This window comes from Arachis hypogaea, chromosome 15 (genome assembly GCF_003086295.3).
Source record: "Arachis hypogaea cultivar Tifrunner chromosome 15, arahy.Tifrunner.gnm2.J5K5, whole genome shotgun sequence".
Taxonomy (NCBI): Eukaryota; Viridiplantae; Streptophyta; class Magnoliopsida; order Fabales; family Fabaceae; genus Arachis; species Arachis hypogaea.
Window position 1 is genome coordinate 2,428,087 of NC_092050.1, and position 20,613 is coordinate 2,448,699.

The 20,613-nt window shown below is 35.4% G+C and overlaps 1 protein-coding gene across 4 annotated transcripts; it reads left to right on the forward strand.

The window, feature by feature from the left end:
- Positions 1–344: 344 nt before the first annotated feature.
- LOC112747539 (transcription initiation factor TFIID subunit 1-like) lies at positions 345–19,250 on the forward strand. 4 transcript variants are annotated; one of them, XM_025795593.3, is made up of 21 exons: positions 345–1,082; positions 1,412–1,518; positions 3,298–3,360; positions 3,530–3,575; positions 4,972–5,214; positions 5,582–5,703; positions 7,250–7,400; positions 7,639–8,749; positions 9,469–9,671; positions 9,878–10,115; positions 10,710–11,046; positions 11,353–11,562; positions 11,714–11,806; positions 12,331–12,534; positions 13,557–13,763; positions 14,441–14,927; positions 15,125–15,309; positions 15,464–15,589; positions 16,752–16,808; positions 17,419–18,417; positions 18,572–19,250. In XM_025795593.3, exons 1-21 carry the CDS (start codon positions 1,037–1,039, stop codon positions 18,932–18,934), a joined length of 5,598 nt encoding a protein of 1,865 aa, XP_025651378.1. In that variant the 5' UTR covers positions 345–1,036; the 3' UTR covers positions 18,935–19,250. The 4 variants fall into 4 exon arrangements, with proteins under 4 accessions (XP_025651378.1, XP_025651379.1, XP_072073560.1 ...); XM_025795594.3 differs by having other exon boundaries at positions 5,582–5,688; XM_072217459.1 differs by having other exon boundaries at positions 346–1,082; positions 3,530–3,626.
- Positions 19,251–20,613: the final 1,363 nt, after the last annotated feature.

Sequence of the window (20,613 nt, forward strand, 5' to 3'; positions counted from 1 at the left end):
GATATAATTATTAGTGTTATTTTTTTGTCAGGTTTAAGCTTTTAGGATGAGTGTTTTCATGATATGATATTAGAGTTTTAGATCCGAAAGGTCAATTCTAAAATCAACTTAAACTTATGGGATAGTATTATGAGATATTTATTATCCCTATTATCCGGATGGTTATTGAGTGATGTTTATTTTATTCATACTGGATTAAAGATTTAGCCCATTGTACACATTATACACTTACACCATTAATTTTATAGCAGTATTCATTTTATTTTGGCAAAAAGAAAAAGAAAAAATAAATCAATGATTGAATCCTCTCTCTTCAGCTATAAATATCCAAATCGAGATTAAAAAGGGGTGCGATTACGACGGTGTTTGGCACAGAGTAGCGATTAGCGTTTAAGCATAAGCCATAAGCCCCTTCTCTCTCTTTCCAGAGCGAAAGGATCTCACTTTTGAAAATAACATAATCGTGTGCTCTCTGTCCCAAACCAAAAACAAACCGCGGCAACTCAGTTTCTCCGATCACCGACTCAACAATATTCGAAACCCTTCGTTACTTCGATCGGCGAAGAAGAGAACCCAAACACCGGTGCTTTTTTTTTATTTTTTGGGGCTCCGAATTGAATCTCGTCGGGGAAATAGCTTGAAGAAAAGGCGCACGGAATCTTAGGGTTTAGGAGCGCGGAACGAACGGTTTTCACTTCCCGAGCTTGGATTGATTTGGAAATGAACCGGTGATTGAGGAATTTGGAGGGAAATTCGCAAGGGGAGGAAAACCTAATTTTCCAACTTCATCTTTTTTCTTCCACTTCTGTTCTCTTCGTTTGCATGATTATCAGAGTGGAAGTGCGTTAGTGAAGTTAGGATTCGAGGGTTTTTGAGAGCTGTGATTGTATTTGATCGCGGGTGGAACATCCATCGGCGCAGAAAACTCGTAACATGAAGATAGTTATTTGGAATTTTGAGGTTTGAGCTGTGTAAGTGTTCGCTTTGATGAGGTGTTGGTTAATGCGTTGAATAGACATTGGTCGGTGAACACGACATGGACTACGATTCAGATAACCCATCGCAAGATGGGAGGGATGAAGGTGAGCTTGTTCAATGGAAAATTGCTAAAGTGCTATGAACATTTGAAAAGAGAATACTAATGAGAAAGAAGAAGCTGGAAAAGTTTATTAGCTGGCATAGTTGAATATATGGTGTAGCTTGGTGTTTTAGGCTGGGAATATAGTTCTTTATCTGATCTAGTTTGTTGTTTAGACTCTTTCAACATCATGGTTATTTGCAGAGAAATGTGAACTAGAGTTCTTAATGGAGCCTTTTCTTTTCCTTTGTTTATTTATTTATTTTTTGATGTTCTAGTTTGTTACCTTACCATAGTTTGATGACTTGAATTTTAATTAATTCAAATTGATAGATGATGAAGAAGAATATGAGGAGTCTGGCAAGGATAGTGGTTTTTTAGCCCTCATGTTTGGAAATTTTGATAATTCGGGTGGTCTTGATGCTGATTACTTTGACGAGGTAATTTTATGCTGCTTTAGACATTCGTTGTAAACTTAAATACACATAAGTTATGTTCAGATTGCAGGTCTGTTGTTTGTTTCCTTTTTAATAGTTCCCTCCGTCCATTGTAATTATTAATCAACAGTTCATGTTTCCTGAAATTTATAAGCCATTGTAGTTTTTATGATTGATATGTGAGGTTCCTGAGAGAGATTCTTTTACTGGCCAGTTGCACTGTGTGGATGTCTAGGCTGAAAGAAACTATATGCACTTCATCGTCCTTTGAGGATCTAGTTAGTGTGCAAAGATTTTATCCTATGATACAATGGTTAAGCAGGAACACGTTGTTTCTTTACGATCACACTTCATGAAATACTATGTTTAAATGCCAAATTTGTAGCCGAGTTCTGAATGTGAGATGACCTTAGTAATCAATAGTGGATAGCGGTTCATAGCAATGAGCCAAAATCTGCTATGAAAATATAGCAGATTGTGTTGCAACATATAGCAGCAGGCATAGCAGTGTATATATGTATATACGAATGTAAAATATAACAATGAATAATATACATAAATCAAGCAAAATAGGATTAGAGATGTTCAATATTTCTAGGAAATCTAATTCATCAAATGTATCACTAAATGAAATAGAACACACAATCATAGGTATAATATACTAAACAACTGAAAGCAGAGAATGCAGATCACACAAGCAGAAAAGGCAAAGGCAGAAAATGTACATGAATAGGGAATAGGAAGAGAGATTGCTCTTGGTGGCTGAATGGATATTACTTAAATTGAAAAAATTATGGCTTTTTCAAAAATAGAAATTAATATCACAAGTATGTCCTCTTTCTCTCTTTATTTTTATATAAAAGAGGTTTCCACCACTATTTTCGTGTCTGGCTGCAATGCTGCGACAGAGCATAGTGGCTGCTGTGGTCGTGATGTGAAGTCTAAATGCTGTGCGATTCTCGTCGTCGGTTGTTGTTATTGCTGTTGTTTTGTTTTATTTTTTTTAATGCTTTTAAATACTATGTCAGACCACGAAACATCTGTTTGGTACTGGGTTTGCATATATTTGGTGCAACTTTTGGGAGAATTACTTTTAAAATAGCTAAGTTGAAATAATTACTTTAGTTTTAGGGAAATCACTTCTAAATAGTTGAGTTGTTTGTTAAAAGTCAGAGTTTAAGAGACTGTTTTTGTATTGGTTGGATGGCGTAAGTATTCTTTTGAAGGATACAATATAATTTAAGACTAAGCAGATGAATGGCTGTTAATGTATAGGTAATGGAGGGTAGATTTGTGCATTTTGTGCTCACTTGCTTGCCTTCCATTTAGGCTGAGAGGAATGAAGGTCTGTTGTAACATGACATTTGATTTTGATAGAAAAGCTATACTATACAATCATGCATGGATTATTTACTTTTAAATTCTCTGAAGTGTTGGAGCCTGATTAGCTGTATATGTTTTCTCTGTCTTAAAATTTTGGAGATACTAGGATGCCCTGTCCAACATAGATGTTTCTATACGAGGGAGAGAGATAAATGAATATATGATCCCATATGTAGCGATTTTAGAATGCTGACCGTATTTTGCTTATTGTATAATAAAATGTGTCTTTTTCTATAGCTTTGAGCTGCTTATGTAAATCTTTTATTATGGTTGCAAGGGACTTTTATTGCTTATTCTCTTTGTTGTCACCTTCTGAATTCATTTTTGCTTATGCATCTCGGTAAGAAACTGTGCTTGGTGCTAAATAAGAGAGTGTGTGTGTACTTTTTCTTTTTCTAGGATGCAAAGGAGCATATTCATGCATTGGCCGGAAAGTTGGATTCATCACTGACAGATATAGATGTAAGCAGTTATGAATTTCATTGTTTTGGCTCTATTCGATTTTATAGTATTCAAAATGTTATGCTGATGTGATCAACAAGTGTCTAACGTTCAACTCTTCCTTCTATATTTAGTTGCTTCCACATCTTCATCTTGTTTGATGATGAAAATAATGGTGTCTTGCTTGCAGTTGTCAGGAAAATCACCGCAAACACCACCTGATGTTGTTGAACAAGGTGAAGTTGTCTGCCAGGAAACTATATCATGCAGTTTTTGATATTCTGTTGGTATCATTTTTTTCCCTCATCCACTGAGAGCACTTCGCCTGTGTTTTATTTATGCTTAAGTACTTTCCAAAATGAAGTTTGCTTGGTGGAAATTTCAGAGAGAGAAGTAACTTTTATTTTCTTTCCATTGAAACAAAGTAGTTCCTTCTTACATCCAAAACCATGTGTCTCCTGGTGGTGGTGCTTCTCTACAGTAAATGGTTCATAAGAAAACTAATTTTTTATTTTGGAAAATAGAAGGTTTGTAATTGTGGCTAGTGCTACCTATTACTAAGGGCTAGGCCTTCATGTCAGCTGAAGGACTAAGAAAGTGACTTGTAATTTATAACAAAAATGCACGAAACCATAGCTGTCCATTAGTGTTTACAGGAAGTGTTATAGAAGGGCAAAAATCAAACAAAAGCAAAAAGCCTTCTATGTAGTGTAGCTTTCCAATCTCCAAACTTATCCAAGTGAAAAGGACCTCTAAAAAGATCACGAGTTTAACACTAAATAGAGGCCAAACTTCAAATCATATCTGATAAAACTTGCATGTCTTAAAATCTTTCATTGTAGGCGTGGAATTGGACTCTAACTAAATACTCTAAGCAGTGGTGTATGCTGCACAATGGCACCAAAATTTTGCCTCTTATTAGTAGAACTAGAAAAACCTAGTAAAGAGATACTGATCTAAGATAGTGGGGGCACCACAAACACTCACCCAAGGTACCAAAAAAGTCTTTCCTAAAATTTCAGCCACAGGGAAATGCAAAAATTGAGATTATCCTGATTCTAGTTTGCTCCACACATAACACACACATATGGGGAAATAGTTTTATGTTGTCCAAATCCTTGGTGGAGCATATTTTCTTTTACACAAAGTTGCTGAATATTTGTATGACGATGTTTATCTAGTTTTATGTTTTTCTGTCGGGAGGATTACCTGCTCTGCATATATCTTCATTCTTGTCAAAGTTTCATCCTAAACCTATAAACCTAATGGAGATCATATACTTATATTCTGACAAAAAAAAAAAAGAAACACATCATCTCTTTCCCTGGGATTTCTGTGTTAATGGGCCAAATTTTATGCTACTTTTCAGACATCATCTGATATGCTTTGTCATTTGTAGTTTGTCAACTAGATTATACTTGTCTGTTTCTTAATCATAGATATGCTTTTCTTTGCTAAATTGTTAGTCTGTTAGAAGAGAATCTTATTATTAAACTTTAATAGCAAGTGTTAACAATTACAGTTAATTCTTCTGACATGCACGCTCTGTTGGAAGTCTTGCTTTGCTTGGGTTTCTAATGTCTAGTGAAGCTATCTGTTTAACTTACTAACTGGGATTCTTCTAATGTTTAGACTCTATCGAAAAGGCTGAAGATGCAGTTGATTATGAAGATATTGATGAGGAGTACGATGGCCCAGAGACTGAAGCTGCAAATGAAGAGGACTATTTACTCCCAAAAAAGGAATTTTTCGCTGCTGAAGCCTCCCTGGAAGCTCTAGGGTCTAGAACTTCTGTCTTTGATGATGAAAATTATGATGAAGAATCTGACAAGGAACAAGATGGAGTTGATGATTCTAAAGCTGTCTCATTGGCTGGTAATATTTATTTACCTGACATGCATCACTGGTATTGCTGTTGTACTTTCTGTACAGTCGACTAAAGGTGTGGTTTTGTGCCAATATAGTTTAAATTTGATATGTGAAGAAGTACTTCTAGTTGATGTAAGAAAAATGTTTCTTTGTTTGAAAGTGCCTTGGTGAAGTAAGTCCATTTTTCTGTTTATCAAAATGTAAAACAATGCCTAAATGTTGGCCAGGTCCTTATAAAAGTCTGTTGGTGTCACTTTAGTCCACCTATTCAATGGGTTGGTAGACTCCTCTTGATAATGCTTTCAAAACCATAAATGGTAGGGGAAGCAAATTGAAGTATTGTAGTTCACTTACGTCAGCTTTTCTCTTTCAGGGGAGCAGGAAAAGAGTGTTGTAGATGCATCTAAAGAAGACAAAGACAGTGCGCTTGAACGTGATGTACAAGTTGGGTTGCAGCAGACTGAAGAATTGGCCTTCAAGGTAAAGACACTTGAGGTTGGTTTCATTTTCGTCCTGCTTACTATATGTCTGCTTTCACCTCCTTTCTATCCGTCTAATGTTTATTAACTTGATTGATATTTAAATGACGTAATTTTCTGATGATTATGGGAATACACTGGTTTAAAGGTGCGACAAGGTAGACCTTGAGTTCTATCATGATTGCTTTTAGTTTTAGTTTTAGAATGCTTGTAGACTCTTAATCGAGACTATGAACGAGTGTAACGTTTGAAACTTCAAAAAAAGATGATGGAGGACTTTCTTTATATTTTTTGGACCAGATAATTTTAGAAAAAGATGATGAAGGACTTTGTTTATATTTTTTGGACCAGATTAAAAGAGGGCTAATATTCTGTTTAATAAGGCATGTTAAGTAGCAGAACGACCATGCTACTAAGAAAGCTGATTGATTTAATGACGGCTTTCAAATTCCTTTTACCCGCGGGTGAAACTCTTAACTAAAAATGGAAATCATATCTCTTACAATGACTCAACTCATGGCCATTTAACTCAAAGCATTCACAAAACGAAAATCAATTTACAAGTAATATTAAAATAAAGCTTCACTAGTCAAATTCGTTATTAAAGTTCTTACATTGTGTACAAGACATATGAAAAGAAATGGATTACTGTTATATTTAGACCACAGGAACCCAAAAAGTGTAGAAACAAATGGCATGAATATGTATTTCAACAAATATATACCTTTAGGTGTCAAAGAAGCCTCTTTACATTCTCTTCTTTGCAATAAAATATATTTTTTTTCTATCAATATCAAAGTGTTTCAACAAATATATACTTTTGATTGAAAAATATGTTTCAAACAAATGCTTGTCTCTCATTCTTTTGTATGGCATCAGTCTCATTTGTAGGCTACCCCGTCTTGTGGGAAAAGGGTTCACTGTTTGTGGTTGAGCCCCCTATGACCAAATGGTATTGAGTACAAACCTTGTCAATGCCACTCTCTTCCTTTATAGTTATGTAAAATTCAAGCATAGATGGTTCTTTGTCTTGGGAAACATTGATTGGCCTAAAAGTCATTCATTTATCTATCCAAAAATTCAAACATCTAGGAGAGATAGCTATTAACTGGTATTAAAGCTTCTATGGCAAAATGTGTTAGGGTTGGTCTTTGTTGCCCCTAACTTTTTATATTAGTCGGTACAGGTAGGTGGACTTGCTCATTTTCCATGCACAAACAGCCCTTGTAAGTGGCATGTTAAGATATAGAGCCATTTGTTTGCTTCTGCCCCATATCTCTCCGGATTGTAAAAAGCCTTTGGAAATGTATAGGTTATAGAAGAGTCAGTCAGTTCCTCTGTGTGCACCTTGTTTGTGATTCTGTCTATGGGTGTACTCATTCTAGTAAAAGTAGTAATTGTAGATATAGTGCAGGTGTACTACACTGGCAAAAGCTCAGTTCATGTTGAATAAACTAATAATAATTTTGTCTATCTTGATACATTTTTGTTGACAGGATTATAAAATTATCATGGTTGACTTTCTATTGACATGTTAATGTCTTAATTGATGAAACAAACAGGAAGGGCCTGAAGTTCTGAAAAGGTCTACGCCGTTGCCAGTTTTGTATGTGGAAGATGGGATGGAAATTTTACGCTTCTCTGAAATCTTTGGTATTCATGAACCTCTGAGGAAAGGAGAAAGGAGAGAGCATCGGCATTCTGTTACACACGGTACTTACCTAGATATTGGGGATATTTGTGTGGGTTTTGTTTGCAAATGTGAATCTATTGTGCTATTCTATGAGAGGTTTTATTGGAAAAGTGAAATAGTTTTAACACGATCGCTATTTCATGTGGTTGTAATTTAGCAGTTGAGAGATTTTAATGGCAAAATGATGTGCTTTCTATACAATGTGTCTTTGTGGTTTCTGTACTAATTGGCTGCTTTTCTCTCCTGTTGTATTTCCAGATAGATACAAATCATTGGATTTATCTGATGATATTGTAGAAGAGGATGAAGAGGCATTCCTCAAGGGATTCTCTAGTCTTTCACTGACCAAACAGGCTTGTGTAGTCCATAATGATGCATCAGAAAGTAATGATGTTGATTTGGAATTTCCAAAATTTGGATTTCTTCATGGGGATGCCTCAACACCTGCGAAAGATGATCGACAACAAAAGGACTCTTGTCTTAGTGCTGAACCAATGAAAGGCGATTTCACGAATGAGCTTCCATGGAAAGATACTTATGTCTTGTCAGCCAACTTTTATCCTCTTGATCAGCAAGATTGGGAAGATGAAATCATTTGGGGCAATTCTCCTGTTGTAAGTGACACTAATTTTGAGAGCTGTGAAATTTCGGGACCAGAGTTGGGAGCCTCTGGTGGTAGTGAAATAGAAATTGAAAGTGGGATACAGAATATACAGTTGGAGCCCCAGAAAATAATGGAGGAGAAAAAAAGTAATGTTTCCATGTGCAGCTCTCCTTTATCATTGGAACCAATTGGCTCAAGGGACTCTTCTGATGCTAAAACTGATTTATTATCTAAAAATCTATTTCATCCCCAGCTTTTGAGGTTAGAATCCAGATCAGAGATGGATGACACTGGTTATGCAGATGGAAGAGCGGAGTACACGTCTGAAAAGCATAATGAGCTTGGCCATGTAAAGCGTTTTACCAAGGTGATGTCTCAAAATAGAGACCTGGCTGAGGGGTCTTGGTTAGACAATATTATATGGGAGTTCAATAAACCTTCTGTTAAACCAAAGCTTATCTTTGATCTTGAAGATGACCAAATGCACTTCGAAGTTTTGGATAACAAGAATAGTAGCCATCTTCACCTTCATGCTGGGGCTATGATTTTGACTCGTTCCTTAAAATCAAGCAGTGGGGATTCTGAGCTACCAGTACAGGGAGGTCAATATGGATGGCGATATGTTGCTAATGATAAACATTATTCAAACAGGAAAACTTCTCAGCAACTGAAGTCAAATTCTAAGAAACGCTCAGCGCATGGTGTCAAAATTTTCCACTCCCAACCTGCACTGAAGCTGCAGACAATGAAGTTGAAGTTGAGCAAGTAAGAATTTATAATTATTAATTATGGGTTTGTTGACTCTGCCTTCTTACTTTTGCATGGAAAGAAATCAAGTAAACAATAATAATATCCTGTTAAAGAATTATTTTTGGAGTGTGCTTTTGACCTTTAAGTTAGTTTACAATGAAATTATGTCTGTGGCTCCTCTTTGGTGTTCTGCTCAAGTTGTTCCAATGGTGTTCCTATTTTTGATGTTTGGATTGACTGGGACATACTTGCTGCATGCTTTTGTTGTATTCTTGTTCCTTGCATCTCGGTGTTTTTTTTGGAGTTATCTTATTGGATACAGATCCAATCATCTTAAATATGGTTTTTCTAAAATTGACAAGTATTGCTGGCATTCGTGATGATCTTCCTACTTAAAAAAAAATCTGATTATTATTATTATCTCTGAACATCTGTATTAATGTTCACTCATGTGTATCGTAAGAATGTGTTCCTTAGTTGTAATATCTGACACTTCCCATGGTGCACCTGTAATTAGTCATCACTAATCCTACGCATTCTATGATATATCTGTTGCCTCTCATAACATAGGCATTACGTATGCCAGTTATCAAGTTCTTGCATTTCTAGTTTGTTTTGAGTGGTACATATCAAATATGATTTTTTGTTTTATTTTATTGTATTTTTCTTCCTGCTATCTGTTGTCTTCTACATTGCATATTTATGTATTTATAATCTTATTAATTTTCTTGCAGTAAAGATATTGCAAATTTTCACCGTCCTAAAGCATTATGGTATCCCCATGATAGTGAGGTTGTTGTCAGAGAACAGAGAAAACTGTCAACACAGGGACCCATGAAAATTATTATGAAGAGCTTGGGTGGCAAGGGGACAAAACTACATGTTGATGCTGAAGAAACTCTAGCTTCTGTTAAAGCAAAAGCTGCTAAAAAGCTAGGTTGTCAATTTTGTTTTTCTTTCCTCTGGCATTAATCTCTCTCTCTCTCTCTCTCTCTCTCTCTCTCTAAACATATAGTAAGATCATAGTTTGATTTGCAGTTTTGATTATTTTCTCTAATATTTTAATTTCCTTATGCTTTTGTTTTAGTCTCTTATTTTCATCTCTTGTTTGCACAACTTACTGGGGATTATTTTGGGCGACAGATTTCAAGGGATCAGAAAACGTGAAAACATTTTATTTGGGGAGGGAGCTTGAGGATCAGAAATCACTTGCTGCACAGAACGTTCAATCAAATTCATTGTTACACCTTGTACGGACAAAGATTCACTTGTGGTCAAGGGCACAAAGGGTTCCTGGTGAGAATAAGTCACTGCGTCCTCCAGGGGCATTCAAGAAAAAGTCTGATCTGTCCGTGAAAGATGGCCATGTTTTTCTGATGGAGTAAGTGGCTTGAAACTATTTTGGTACTCTGTTTGTGCTTTAAATTGGAGTTATATTTATTATTTTGTTGCCCCATAGGAAAAGTTCGTCTTTAAGAGATGGAGAGTGACAATCTAAATTACTATTTTCTGAAATTCACCGCTATTTGCTGATTTCTTTATTTGCTGATTGACAAGCGACCTTCTTATCATAAAACCTCCACTGGCTGTTAGCTTTATATATGTTTTGGTGCCTGATAACTGAACTTATGCAGCACCCATATTGAAGTATACATAATTATGCATAAACACTTCCCCATTTTGTCTAGTGATTTGTCTGTTGTCTTGTCAAGTTCCCCATGCATTTCTTGACGCATGCACCTAATATCATCCTAACTTGGTTTGTGGCTGATGCAACTAAGCTCCCCCCTTTTCGACAAACTTCTTTCTTCAGTGGTGATAATCTGATTGCTTTGTTTTCGCAAAGGATGGGCATTGCAAAGACTATATTTGAAATCTCATTGTCTTGGTTTCCTTTGTACTGTGTTCATTGCCAGATAGGATTATCATTGCAGATACTGTGTTGGAAATCACATTAAATGTGTCCTCTATGTAGGTATTGTGAGGAAAGGCCTTTACTTTTGGGCAATGCTGGAATGGGTGCAAGGCTTTGTACGTACTATCAAAAGTGTTCTCCAGATGATCAATCTGGCTCTTTATTACGCAACACTGATAATAGCTTGGGGCACATTATATCTCTCGATCCAGCTGATAAATCTCCGTTCCTTGGGGACTTGAAACCTGGCTGCAGTCAGTCCTCACTGGAGACAAATATGTATAGAGCACCTATATTTCCTCATAAAGTTCCATTAACTGACTACCTGCTGGTACGCTCACCAAAGGGAAAGCTATCACTAAGGCGCATTGATAAAATTAATGTTGTTGGACAGCAGGTGTGTACCATCGTTACATATTTTGTTTGTCAGTACTTAATAGTTGTCTTCATCGATTTTTATGAATGTTGCCTTAGTTCTAAGCTAAGAAATTTCTATACAAATCTTATATTGTTTGGCAAATCTCTATGGCAAAATGTTTCAAGCAGACATAAGGTGTCATGTATCTCGATTAATTTGCCTTTGTTGCATACTGCAATTGAGCTATTAAAATTGTATCTGGAAAATTTCCAATAGAATGAAAAAAGAAAATAAAGTTCATTATTGCGACGAGGATACAATGGTTTATTCAATCACTTTCTGCAGGAGCCTCTGATGGAGGTGTTATCACCTGGAAGTAAGAATCTTCAGACTTACATGATGAACAGGCTATTAGTACACATGTGCCGTGAATTCCAAGCGGCAGAGAAGCGGCTCTTGCTCCCATGTGTCCGTATTGATGAGCTTCTGTCACAATTTCCTTACCTATCAGAAGCCTCTTTCCGTAAAAGGATTAAGGAATATGCCACTTTACAGGTATTGTTGCTCAGAATGGTTGTTATTGAAGTTATTTATTAAAGATGGTTGCTAAAAGAATTCCTACATTTCATTTTTCAAGGTGCTTTAATGTATCGTTATCATATTTTTCAGTACTGATTATTCTTCCTTGTTTCTTCCTTGCTGCCAGAGGGGAACAAATGGACAGTCAATTTTGGTTAAAAAGCGAAATTTTCGCATGTGGTCTGAGGAAGAATTAAGAAAAATGGTGACCCCAGAACTTGTAAGTTGTGTATTATGACATTCAGTTTGTTTTGTGAGGAATTAAACACTACATTTCTTTTGAAATGCAATATGATAACACAGGAGATCATCTGTTGGTGATGATGTGATGGTCCATCAACGGCTTGTTTCATTGGGGTCTTGTTTCTTAGTGCACCATGGGTTGATGAAAAGCCGGGTTTTGATAAAGTATTAGAGTTATCATAGATTTGTGTGCTTGTGTGTTTGCTCTTTCTGCGTTGTACTGTTTTGATAACCTCGTTAGTTTCATGGTTTACTGTTTGGATTGCAATAATTTTTAATTATAAATTCTACATGCAACTTTGTTCTGCACTCTCTCTCTCTCCATAATTTCTAATTTTATTTATTTGTTTTTGCTATGTGTGGGTTAGGGGAAGTAGGGGTGGGTGCGTATTTTTTGAAAATTTTTTTGGCTGCTTGTCAATCTATGTCCTGAATCTTGTTTCTTGTGCCTAACTGCTCATTATTTTTAGATCAATATTATTCTTCTCATTCCTGTTTTAGGTTTGTGCTTATGAAAGCATGCAAGCTGGCCTCTACCGTCTGAAACATTTAGGCATAACCGAAACACACCCTACTAATATTTCGTCTGCAATGAGTCGGCTTCCTGATGAAGCGATTGCACTGGCTGCTGCATCACATATTGAAAGGGAACTGCAGATTACTCCTTGGAACTTGAGTAGCAACTTTGTTGCCTGTACAAGCCAGGTGATCCATGTTCAATTCAGTTTGGAGATGTTCTAGAATGATGTAATTGTCGGTTGTCTTTGTTAGATGTGCATATAATTTCTCCATGCAGTTGCCAATGTTCTTTCACAGTGGCATTTTGTTATTTATTTTGTACAAGATTTGGAAACTCTGCAATTATTGATTTTTTTAAATCCAAATTTCGTGGCAAGGCCCAAATACTGCAAAAATATATATACATATTTTTGCAAGCAGAGGGTGCGGGTGCGGGTGGGGGTGGGGGTGGACGAGAACAAAAAGAATCAATCGGCATGGATGAATCATGAACCGACTAATATAGAATGATTGAATTGTTGCTTGTCTTTGTTTAGATGTGCATTTAATTTCTCCTTGCAAGAGTTGCCAATGTTCTTTTGCAGTGCCATTTGATTATGTATTTAATTTTATACAAGATTTTGAAGCTTTGTAATGTTGTATTGGTTGTTCACCACAAATCTTGTGCCAAGGCCCAAATACAGAAAAAAAAAAAACTAATTATTTTTTATATTTTCTATTTCTTCTATCTTTCTCATCCCTTAATTGAAAAAAGTTTTGCGACAGCAAGTCGTAAGCTTTATCCTTTCTGAGATGTTCCATTAATAATATCATGCCTTCACTTGAATGAATTTTGTTTTAATTTAGTCTGAAACATTCTACTCTAGCATTCACATAAGGCCAAGATATACTGCAACTCATGAATGTAAACTGTTCTGTTATTATACTTGAATTTGTGTTCGGACAGCAAAGTATTGTTGCATTTATTAGCGCTTTAGTGATGGTTTACTTCTATTGCTGGAAATAAATGGCTATGCTGCTTTCATTTATTTATTGTTTTCGATTTTAGTATTTTGAAATAGGAATTAGCTGTTGGAAGGTGGGGATCATTAAGAATAATTATAAATAGTATTGCTGTGCAATGTAATGAGAATTTTTCACTATCTGATGATTTCGTATTTGTTAAGTTTTCTTATAAATCTGTAAATTTTTATCTTTATTTTTGGCAGGGTAAGGAAAATATTGAACGAATGGAAATCACTGGTGTCGGGGATCCATCTGGCCGTGGCTTGGGATTTAGCTATGCTCGGGCACCTCCAAAGGCACCAGTGTCTAGTGCAGTGGTGAAGAAGAAAGCTGCTGCTGGCCGGGGTGGTTCCACTGTTACTGGTACAGATGCTGATCTCCGTAGATTAAGCATGGAGGCTGCACGGGAGGTGGGTCTTTTTTAGATTAGTTATGAGGAAATCTGAGATAATTAGAGATTATCTCGTTGAATTGCTTCCATCATGAACTTGAGGAATATATATATTTGTTAGTTCTGCAAAGTGCTTAATTCATACTAAAAATGTGGTCCACTAAGCTAAAGGCAATTTTTATTTGAATAGGATAAGTATTCAGAAGGCACCTTCTTGTTCTCCTTTCTTGAGTTGTCTTTGCGTTTGAGCTGTCTCCATTTGACCTTAAGGTCGGGTTCTTGGATGTGGAATCAGCCACTGATGCTTGCATCAGGTTAGGCTGCTCACATTGTAGCTTAGGTGCGGGCTTTCCCCGGACCCCATGTAACGCCGGATGCTTTGCATCATGATACCATTCAAATTGAGACTTCACCTGTTGCCATTCCGTTCTATTTTTGTTCTTTTTCGTTGTGTGTGTGTGTGTGTGTGTGTGTGTGTGGATTTTATCTAGACAAGTTTTTGTTTTGTTTTCAGACATCTTTAAGTATTACTTCCTTCAGGTTTTTGTGTGTGTGTGTGTGTGTGTGTGTGTGTGTGTGTGTGTTGGCTTCTCATCCTTTTGTCTTGTTGGGTTTTGTTTACTAGTTTTGTGAAGGGATAGCATATTTCATCCATGTTGATTTCTATTTATTATCTCAAGTATGCTCTTATAACAGGTGCTGCTTAAATTCAATGTTGCTGAGGAAGTCATTGCAAAACAAACAAGATGGCATCGCATTGCTATGATACGCAAACTTTCAAGTGAGCAGGCTGCATCTGGGGTTAAGGTCGATCCAACTACTATCAGCAAATATGCTCGTGGCCAGCGAATGTCTTTTCTTCAGTTACAGCAACAGACCAGAGAGAAGTGCCAAGAGATCTGGGATCGACAACTTCAGAGTCTTTCAGCTGTAAATGGTGATGAAAATGAGAGTGATTCAGAAGAGAACAGTGATCTAGATTCTTTTGCTGGTGATCTTGAAAATTTACTTGATGCTGAGGAGTTTGAAGAGGGAGAAGAGGGTACCAATGACTTGAAACGTGATAAGGGAGATGGTGTTAAGGGTCTCAAAATGAGAAGACACCCAACCTCAGCCCAAGCTAGGGAGGAAAAAGAAGATGAAGAGGCTGAGGCTGCCGAATTATGCAGGTTGCTTATGGATGGTACGATATATTATTTGTCATTGTAATGACTTGCTCTTTTTCTTTCGTCTTTTTTGTGGTCAGCATGTATAATTATATATTATAAGACAAGAATTTGTATAAAAATATGAATCAATGTACTTCTGCCGTAAGTAACTATAAGTTGCAAGTTGAAATGACTTTTTTGAAGCTGAACTCAAATTTGCTGTTTAATCCAGATGATGAAGCTGACAGGAAGAAAAAGAAGAAAGCTAGAGTTGTGGAAGAAGCTAGACTGGTACCAAAGCCGCCACCAAAATTCATCATCTATGACAGTACTGAACAAAATAAGCAAGTAACAAATACTTCACAACTAGATGGAACCATTCATTTGAAAGATGATGCAATTACAGATCTCAGGGAGGCAAGGCAACTTCCCTCTAGTCTTGTACTGTTGTCTGTTTTGTTTAGCACAACTATTTCAGAGTTTTGCGTGAAGCTCAGATCATAAGTAGTCATGTAAACGGTTACTATTCTGTCCATTATGCTTAATTGTTCTATTATATATGTTGTGGCAGGAGGAAACTTTTCCTGCTAAAAAAGCGAAATCAGTGAAGGTCACAAAAGCAAAGAAGAATGAAATTGCACCTATTAGTCTACCTAATAAAAAACTTAAACTAAATATAGGAGAAGGAGCAATCAAGGTAATTGTAATTTATCACCGTCTTCTTCCCATATGCAATTCAGTTATAGTGGTTCATTCTAATTTTGAAAGCTATATAGTATGTCACTCTGAAATTTCTGATGTGTATAATTGTGGTAGTTTATTAAGCGAGCAACAAATGCATTCATGCCTATATGGAAACCTTTTGTTATTTTCATTTATTATACTGATATTAATAATACTTAATCAGTAATAAATTATTATTTTATACCCCAATTTTTTGGCAAATTAGGATTGTATAGATTGTTGAATCTGTTTCTCCAGATTGGTGTTTTTCTGTCGACAAGTATTCTTTGAGAAGTATTAATTATCCTTATGGTTGTTATGCTACAATGACTTTAGGTTAATTGAAACGTACACGTCTATGAAGTGGGATAAGTTAGGGGAACCAGTTGGGTTACTTATATAACTTTTGATTATAAGTCTCAAGTTATGGTCTTTCTTCCATCGATCTCTGTTTCTCATGTGTTGCTAAGTATCATATTTATTTCAGTCTACTATTATTTTCTTTGCTCTCCTCATCCCAAATAGAAAGTCATTCCTTACATGTTCAAGTAGCACACTTTTACATTTTTGGGACAATAAGTCAATTCTCTGGCAACTTACACATGACTTAAGTTAAACTCTGAATGTCAAATCCACAATTTAATTGTGGTAACTGCTTTTTTTTTTTGTCTGAATGAAGGGCTTAAACTGTTTTTAAGATGTCCGTTTCAGACAGTTCGGGGCTTTTTATCGTTTATGACTTATGGCATAGGATTTAGATCCTCTAAAGTTTGAATTTCACTTTAGAGAGTAAAGTGTGATTTCTCACCATTGATTTTATAGGTGAGACCAAGAATAAATATGAAAGAGAAACTATCCAAGGGTAGAAGATCACACTTTACTCTCTAAAGTGAAATTCAAACTTTAGAGGATCCAAATCCTATGGCATAAGATGTATGGAATAATTTATTAGGTGTATCATGTACCATATAGAAACATGTTTTGCAGATATGGTAAAAGCTTGAAGCTTTAGGGTTGATCTCTCTGTGTATGTATGTGAACTGTGAATAATGGATTATTGTTGGTTGTTTCAGTAATCAGTACCATTGTTAGTGTTTTTATTTTTAACTCCTCTTCATTTATATCTGGTGAACCAGGTATTTAAGGAGAAAAAACCATCCAGGGAAACTTTTGTTTGTGGAGCATGTGGCCAGGTGCGTGTATTTTGAGTTGTATTAATATAACCTAGTAACCTTTAGTTATTCCAGAAAATTAGTTTTTTATGTGTTGTAAGAGGTGTATTAATTTTTTATCTGTTAACCAACATCTTCAATTCACTTTTCTAATGTTTATAAAAACAACTCAAATATGTTGTCTTTGTAAATATCTTAAATTTGTTTTTCGACCCTTGAAAATTATGATAATTTGATTATATTATTCAAAATGACTTAAATCAAATTATTATAATTGTTTAGGACTTGAAACAAACATACTACTTTGATGCAGGAGTAAAAGATCAAGCAAATAAATGTAGGGAGTTAAACAAAATATTTTGGATGTTTGGATGTAAAGCAATAAAGATAATTTGGGATTAGGGATTAAAATCTGAATTTACTATGTTTTGATGGGTAAAAATATATTTTGGTCTATACAAGTTTATTATATCAAGAAACTAAAGATATATTTATCTCTTATATTTTTATATCTATATGATTTCTTTGAGCAATTCTTCCAAATAATCAAGTGTTGTAAGGGATGTTTTTCGTTTCATAGAAGATTTTGCATCCAATGGGTACAGTAGTAATTATTTTGTTGATGAACCAGCTTGGGCACATGAGGACCAACAAGAACTGTCCAAAATATGGTGAAGATCTAGAAGCACAGATTGAATCTACAGACATTGAAAAACCATCTGGAAAGTCTATCATTTTGGATCCCTCTAATCAGTCCCAGCAGAAAAGCCTCACGAAAAAGTTGGTGCCTAAAACTGCACCCAAAACCCCTTCAGTTGACAATTCCACAAAATTGAAGTTCATATGCATCTCCACTGAGAAGTCTTCTGATAAACCTGCTTTAGAAAACCTGCAGAGTTCTGAGAAGCCAGTCACATCTGATTCTGAAACTGCTAGGTCTGCTAAGGTTAATAGAATAATTTTTCCTAAAAAAGTGAAGCCAGATGATACACAGGCTGAATCTGTAAGACGTCCTATCGTTATTCGGCCTCCTACTGATTCTGCTAGAGGTCAGGTTGATTCTCCCAAGGTCCCAATTAAATTTCGGCCACCTACAGATATAGAGAGGGAGAGACATCATCAAAAGCTTGTTATTAAACCTGCAAAGGAGATTGTTGATGTGGACCTTGACAGTCCTTATGGAAACAAACGACTAGAACACAGAAAAACCAAGAGAATTGTTGAACTGGCCAATTTTGAGAAACAAAGAAAGCCAGAGCCCATGTATCGGCAAGCTAAAGAGGAGAGGAGATGGTGGGAAGAGCAAGAGAAACGAAGAAACGAAGCGAGACTCAAAGAAGAAAGGGCTAGAAGACACCACAAAGAAGAAGTTAGGATGCTCAGAGAGCAAGAGAAGTTAGACGAGATAAAAAGATTCGAAGAAGATATTAGAAGAGAGAGGGAGGAGGAGGAACGGCAAAAGGCGAAGAAGAAAAAGAAGAAGAAAAAGCCCGAATTTACAGACGACTATTTAGATGACCCCAGAGCTAGAAGATATGATAAGAGGATGCTAGACAGAGACAAGAGCACGAAAAAACGTGGCGCAGACTTGATGCCGCCAACAAAACGGCGAAGAGGGGGAGGGGGAGAGGTACATTTCGTTCCTTAGTTGTTATCTCCTTTATCTTGTGGTGGTGCTTTTTTATCAAAGGATTTTTTTTCATGGCTGTGATGGTAGGTCTTACCATTTAGCTCTTGTTTCACTTGGATTGAGTTGTATGTTTCAATTCAACTTTCCATTATAGGTTGGTTTAGCAAACATATTGGAGAGCATTGTGGATGCCATGAAAGATAAGTATGAGCTGTCATATCTTTTTATGAAACCGGTTTCCAAGAAAGAGGCTCCTGATTACCTGGACATTATAGAGAGGCCTATGGATCTTGCTCGAATCCGGGAGAGGGTTCGGAATATGGAGTACAAGAGCAGAGAGGATTTCAGACACGATGTTTGGCAAATAACTTATAATGCTCATAAGTATAACGATGGGCGAAATCCTGGGATTCCACCCCTTGCAGATATGCTTCTGGAATATTGTGATTATTTATTGAATGAGAATGATGAACACCTCACTGAAGCGGAAGCTGGTATTGAGAATAGAGATTTCTAAATGTCATGTAAAATTCAGATCATGATTTGATTAGGTAGAGCAGTCTTAATTTTTTTTAATTAGTGTAAGTTCTTGTGTTAAAAGAAATGAGTGTTTTCTGTACCAATCCCCCATAGTCTCATTAATTTTTCATCGTGTAAGTGTAGATCAGGATGTTTCCATTTAAAAATTCTCTTAGAAGGCTAAACAAAGTCGAGCAGATAAGTAGGGTACTAGGGTTATAAATATATATGTCATCAATCAAGAGGACTGTTATAGTGTTATAAAAGTTATTTACATGTTCATATTTTAAATGAAAACATCGGAGCTTTCAATAGTTCTTTCTGTTTTATAAGTCATTTCAAATAGATGCTTAGAATAGTTGCACGTAAGAACCTCGTCATCTTGAGCAGATAAAAGTAGACCACCCAATATATGTGTTAGAGCAAATGGCATTTTGAGACATTTTAAGTGTTTGATTCGTAAAGCCATTGGCATTTCAAGGGCTTAAGTAAAAACAATTCCGATTTATTGTCGTTCGTGTAATCACTTTCAGCCTTTCACCACGTGTGATGCTGCCTTCAGATATTGAGTTTTGGTGCGCGTCAAAATTCCATGCTCCAACGAAAATGGTCATATACTGCGAATTCCATATTTATGCTGCTAGAGTCCAGAGGTTCATTTCTTCAAAATTCGGCAATTTGTGGCAAATTGGCAAAGCATGTTTTTAGACACAGTAAGGAAGCTAAAAAGGTAAAAATGATGTTTGTATTGTTGGATATTTATAATTATAATTCAAGGTCTCTCTAGAAATGAAATTCTAAGAATGATAACAAAATTATATAAACTAGAATGAGAATGAAATTCTAAGAATGATAACAAAATTATATAAACTAGAATGAGACTTGCGCGATGCGTGGAATGGTAAATTAATGGTAGTATAAAATATATTTTAGTAAGTATTATGTTTAAATATTAATTAAAATATGTACAAATTAATATTAAATTTGATATATTTTTTTTTTAAATGTTAATATAATTTTTTTATATTGAAGTTGTACAAAAGCTATATCTTTATTTGTTGTTTTTATTTTTGCATTTTTTTTAATTGACGAACTTAATCTTCTTATGTAGTGTTTATTCTCTCTTTTTTTTTTAATTTTTTGTTGTTGTTAAACTTGTTTCTTTTTTTCATATGTTCTTGTGAAGACATGTTCTTTCTAAACTATTAACTTTTATACATTTTTATTGTCTTTTTTATTTCATCTTTGTAGGTATGTTTTTTTATTTAAAGATGTGCTTTGGATTCATTTATTTTTCTTTTTCCTTAATCTCTTGATTGATATGTCATCTAGATCTGATGATATGAGTGTTGGTGAAGTTGATTCTTATAATTAATAAACAATATAAATAATTTTTAAATAAATAAAATTTTTGTAGTATTACCGGTTAGATTTGTTGTAATAGGGATTGTGTTTCAATATTTTTTGTTGGGAGAAATATCTTAGTAACAATATATTGTTGAGAGCCATTTTTAAAGTTAAAATCATTTACTTTGACTTTTAATATAAGTGTGAGGTTGTATAAATTCATCAATTGAGATGATGCTTTAGTGTCATTGGTAACTTGGAGTGTAATTAAATTTGAGCCAATTGTGTCCAATAAATTTTTTTTTATTAAATAGCACAAAAATTATTGTA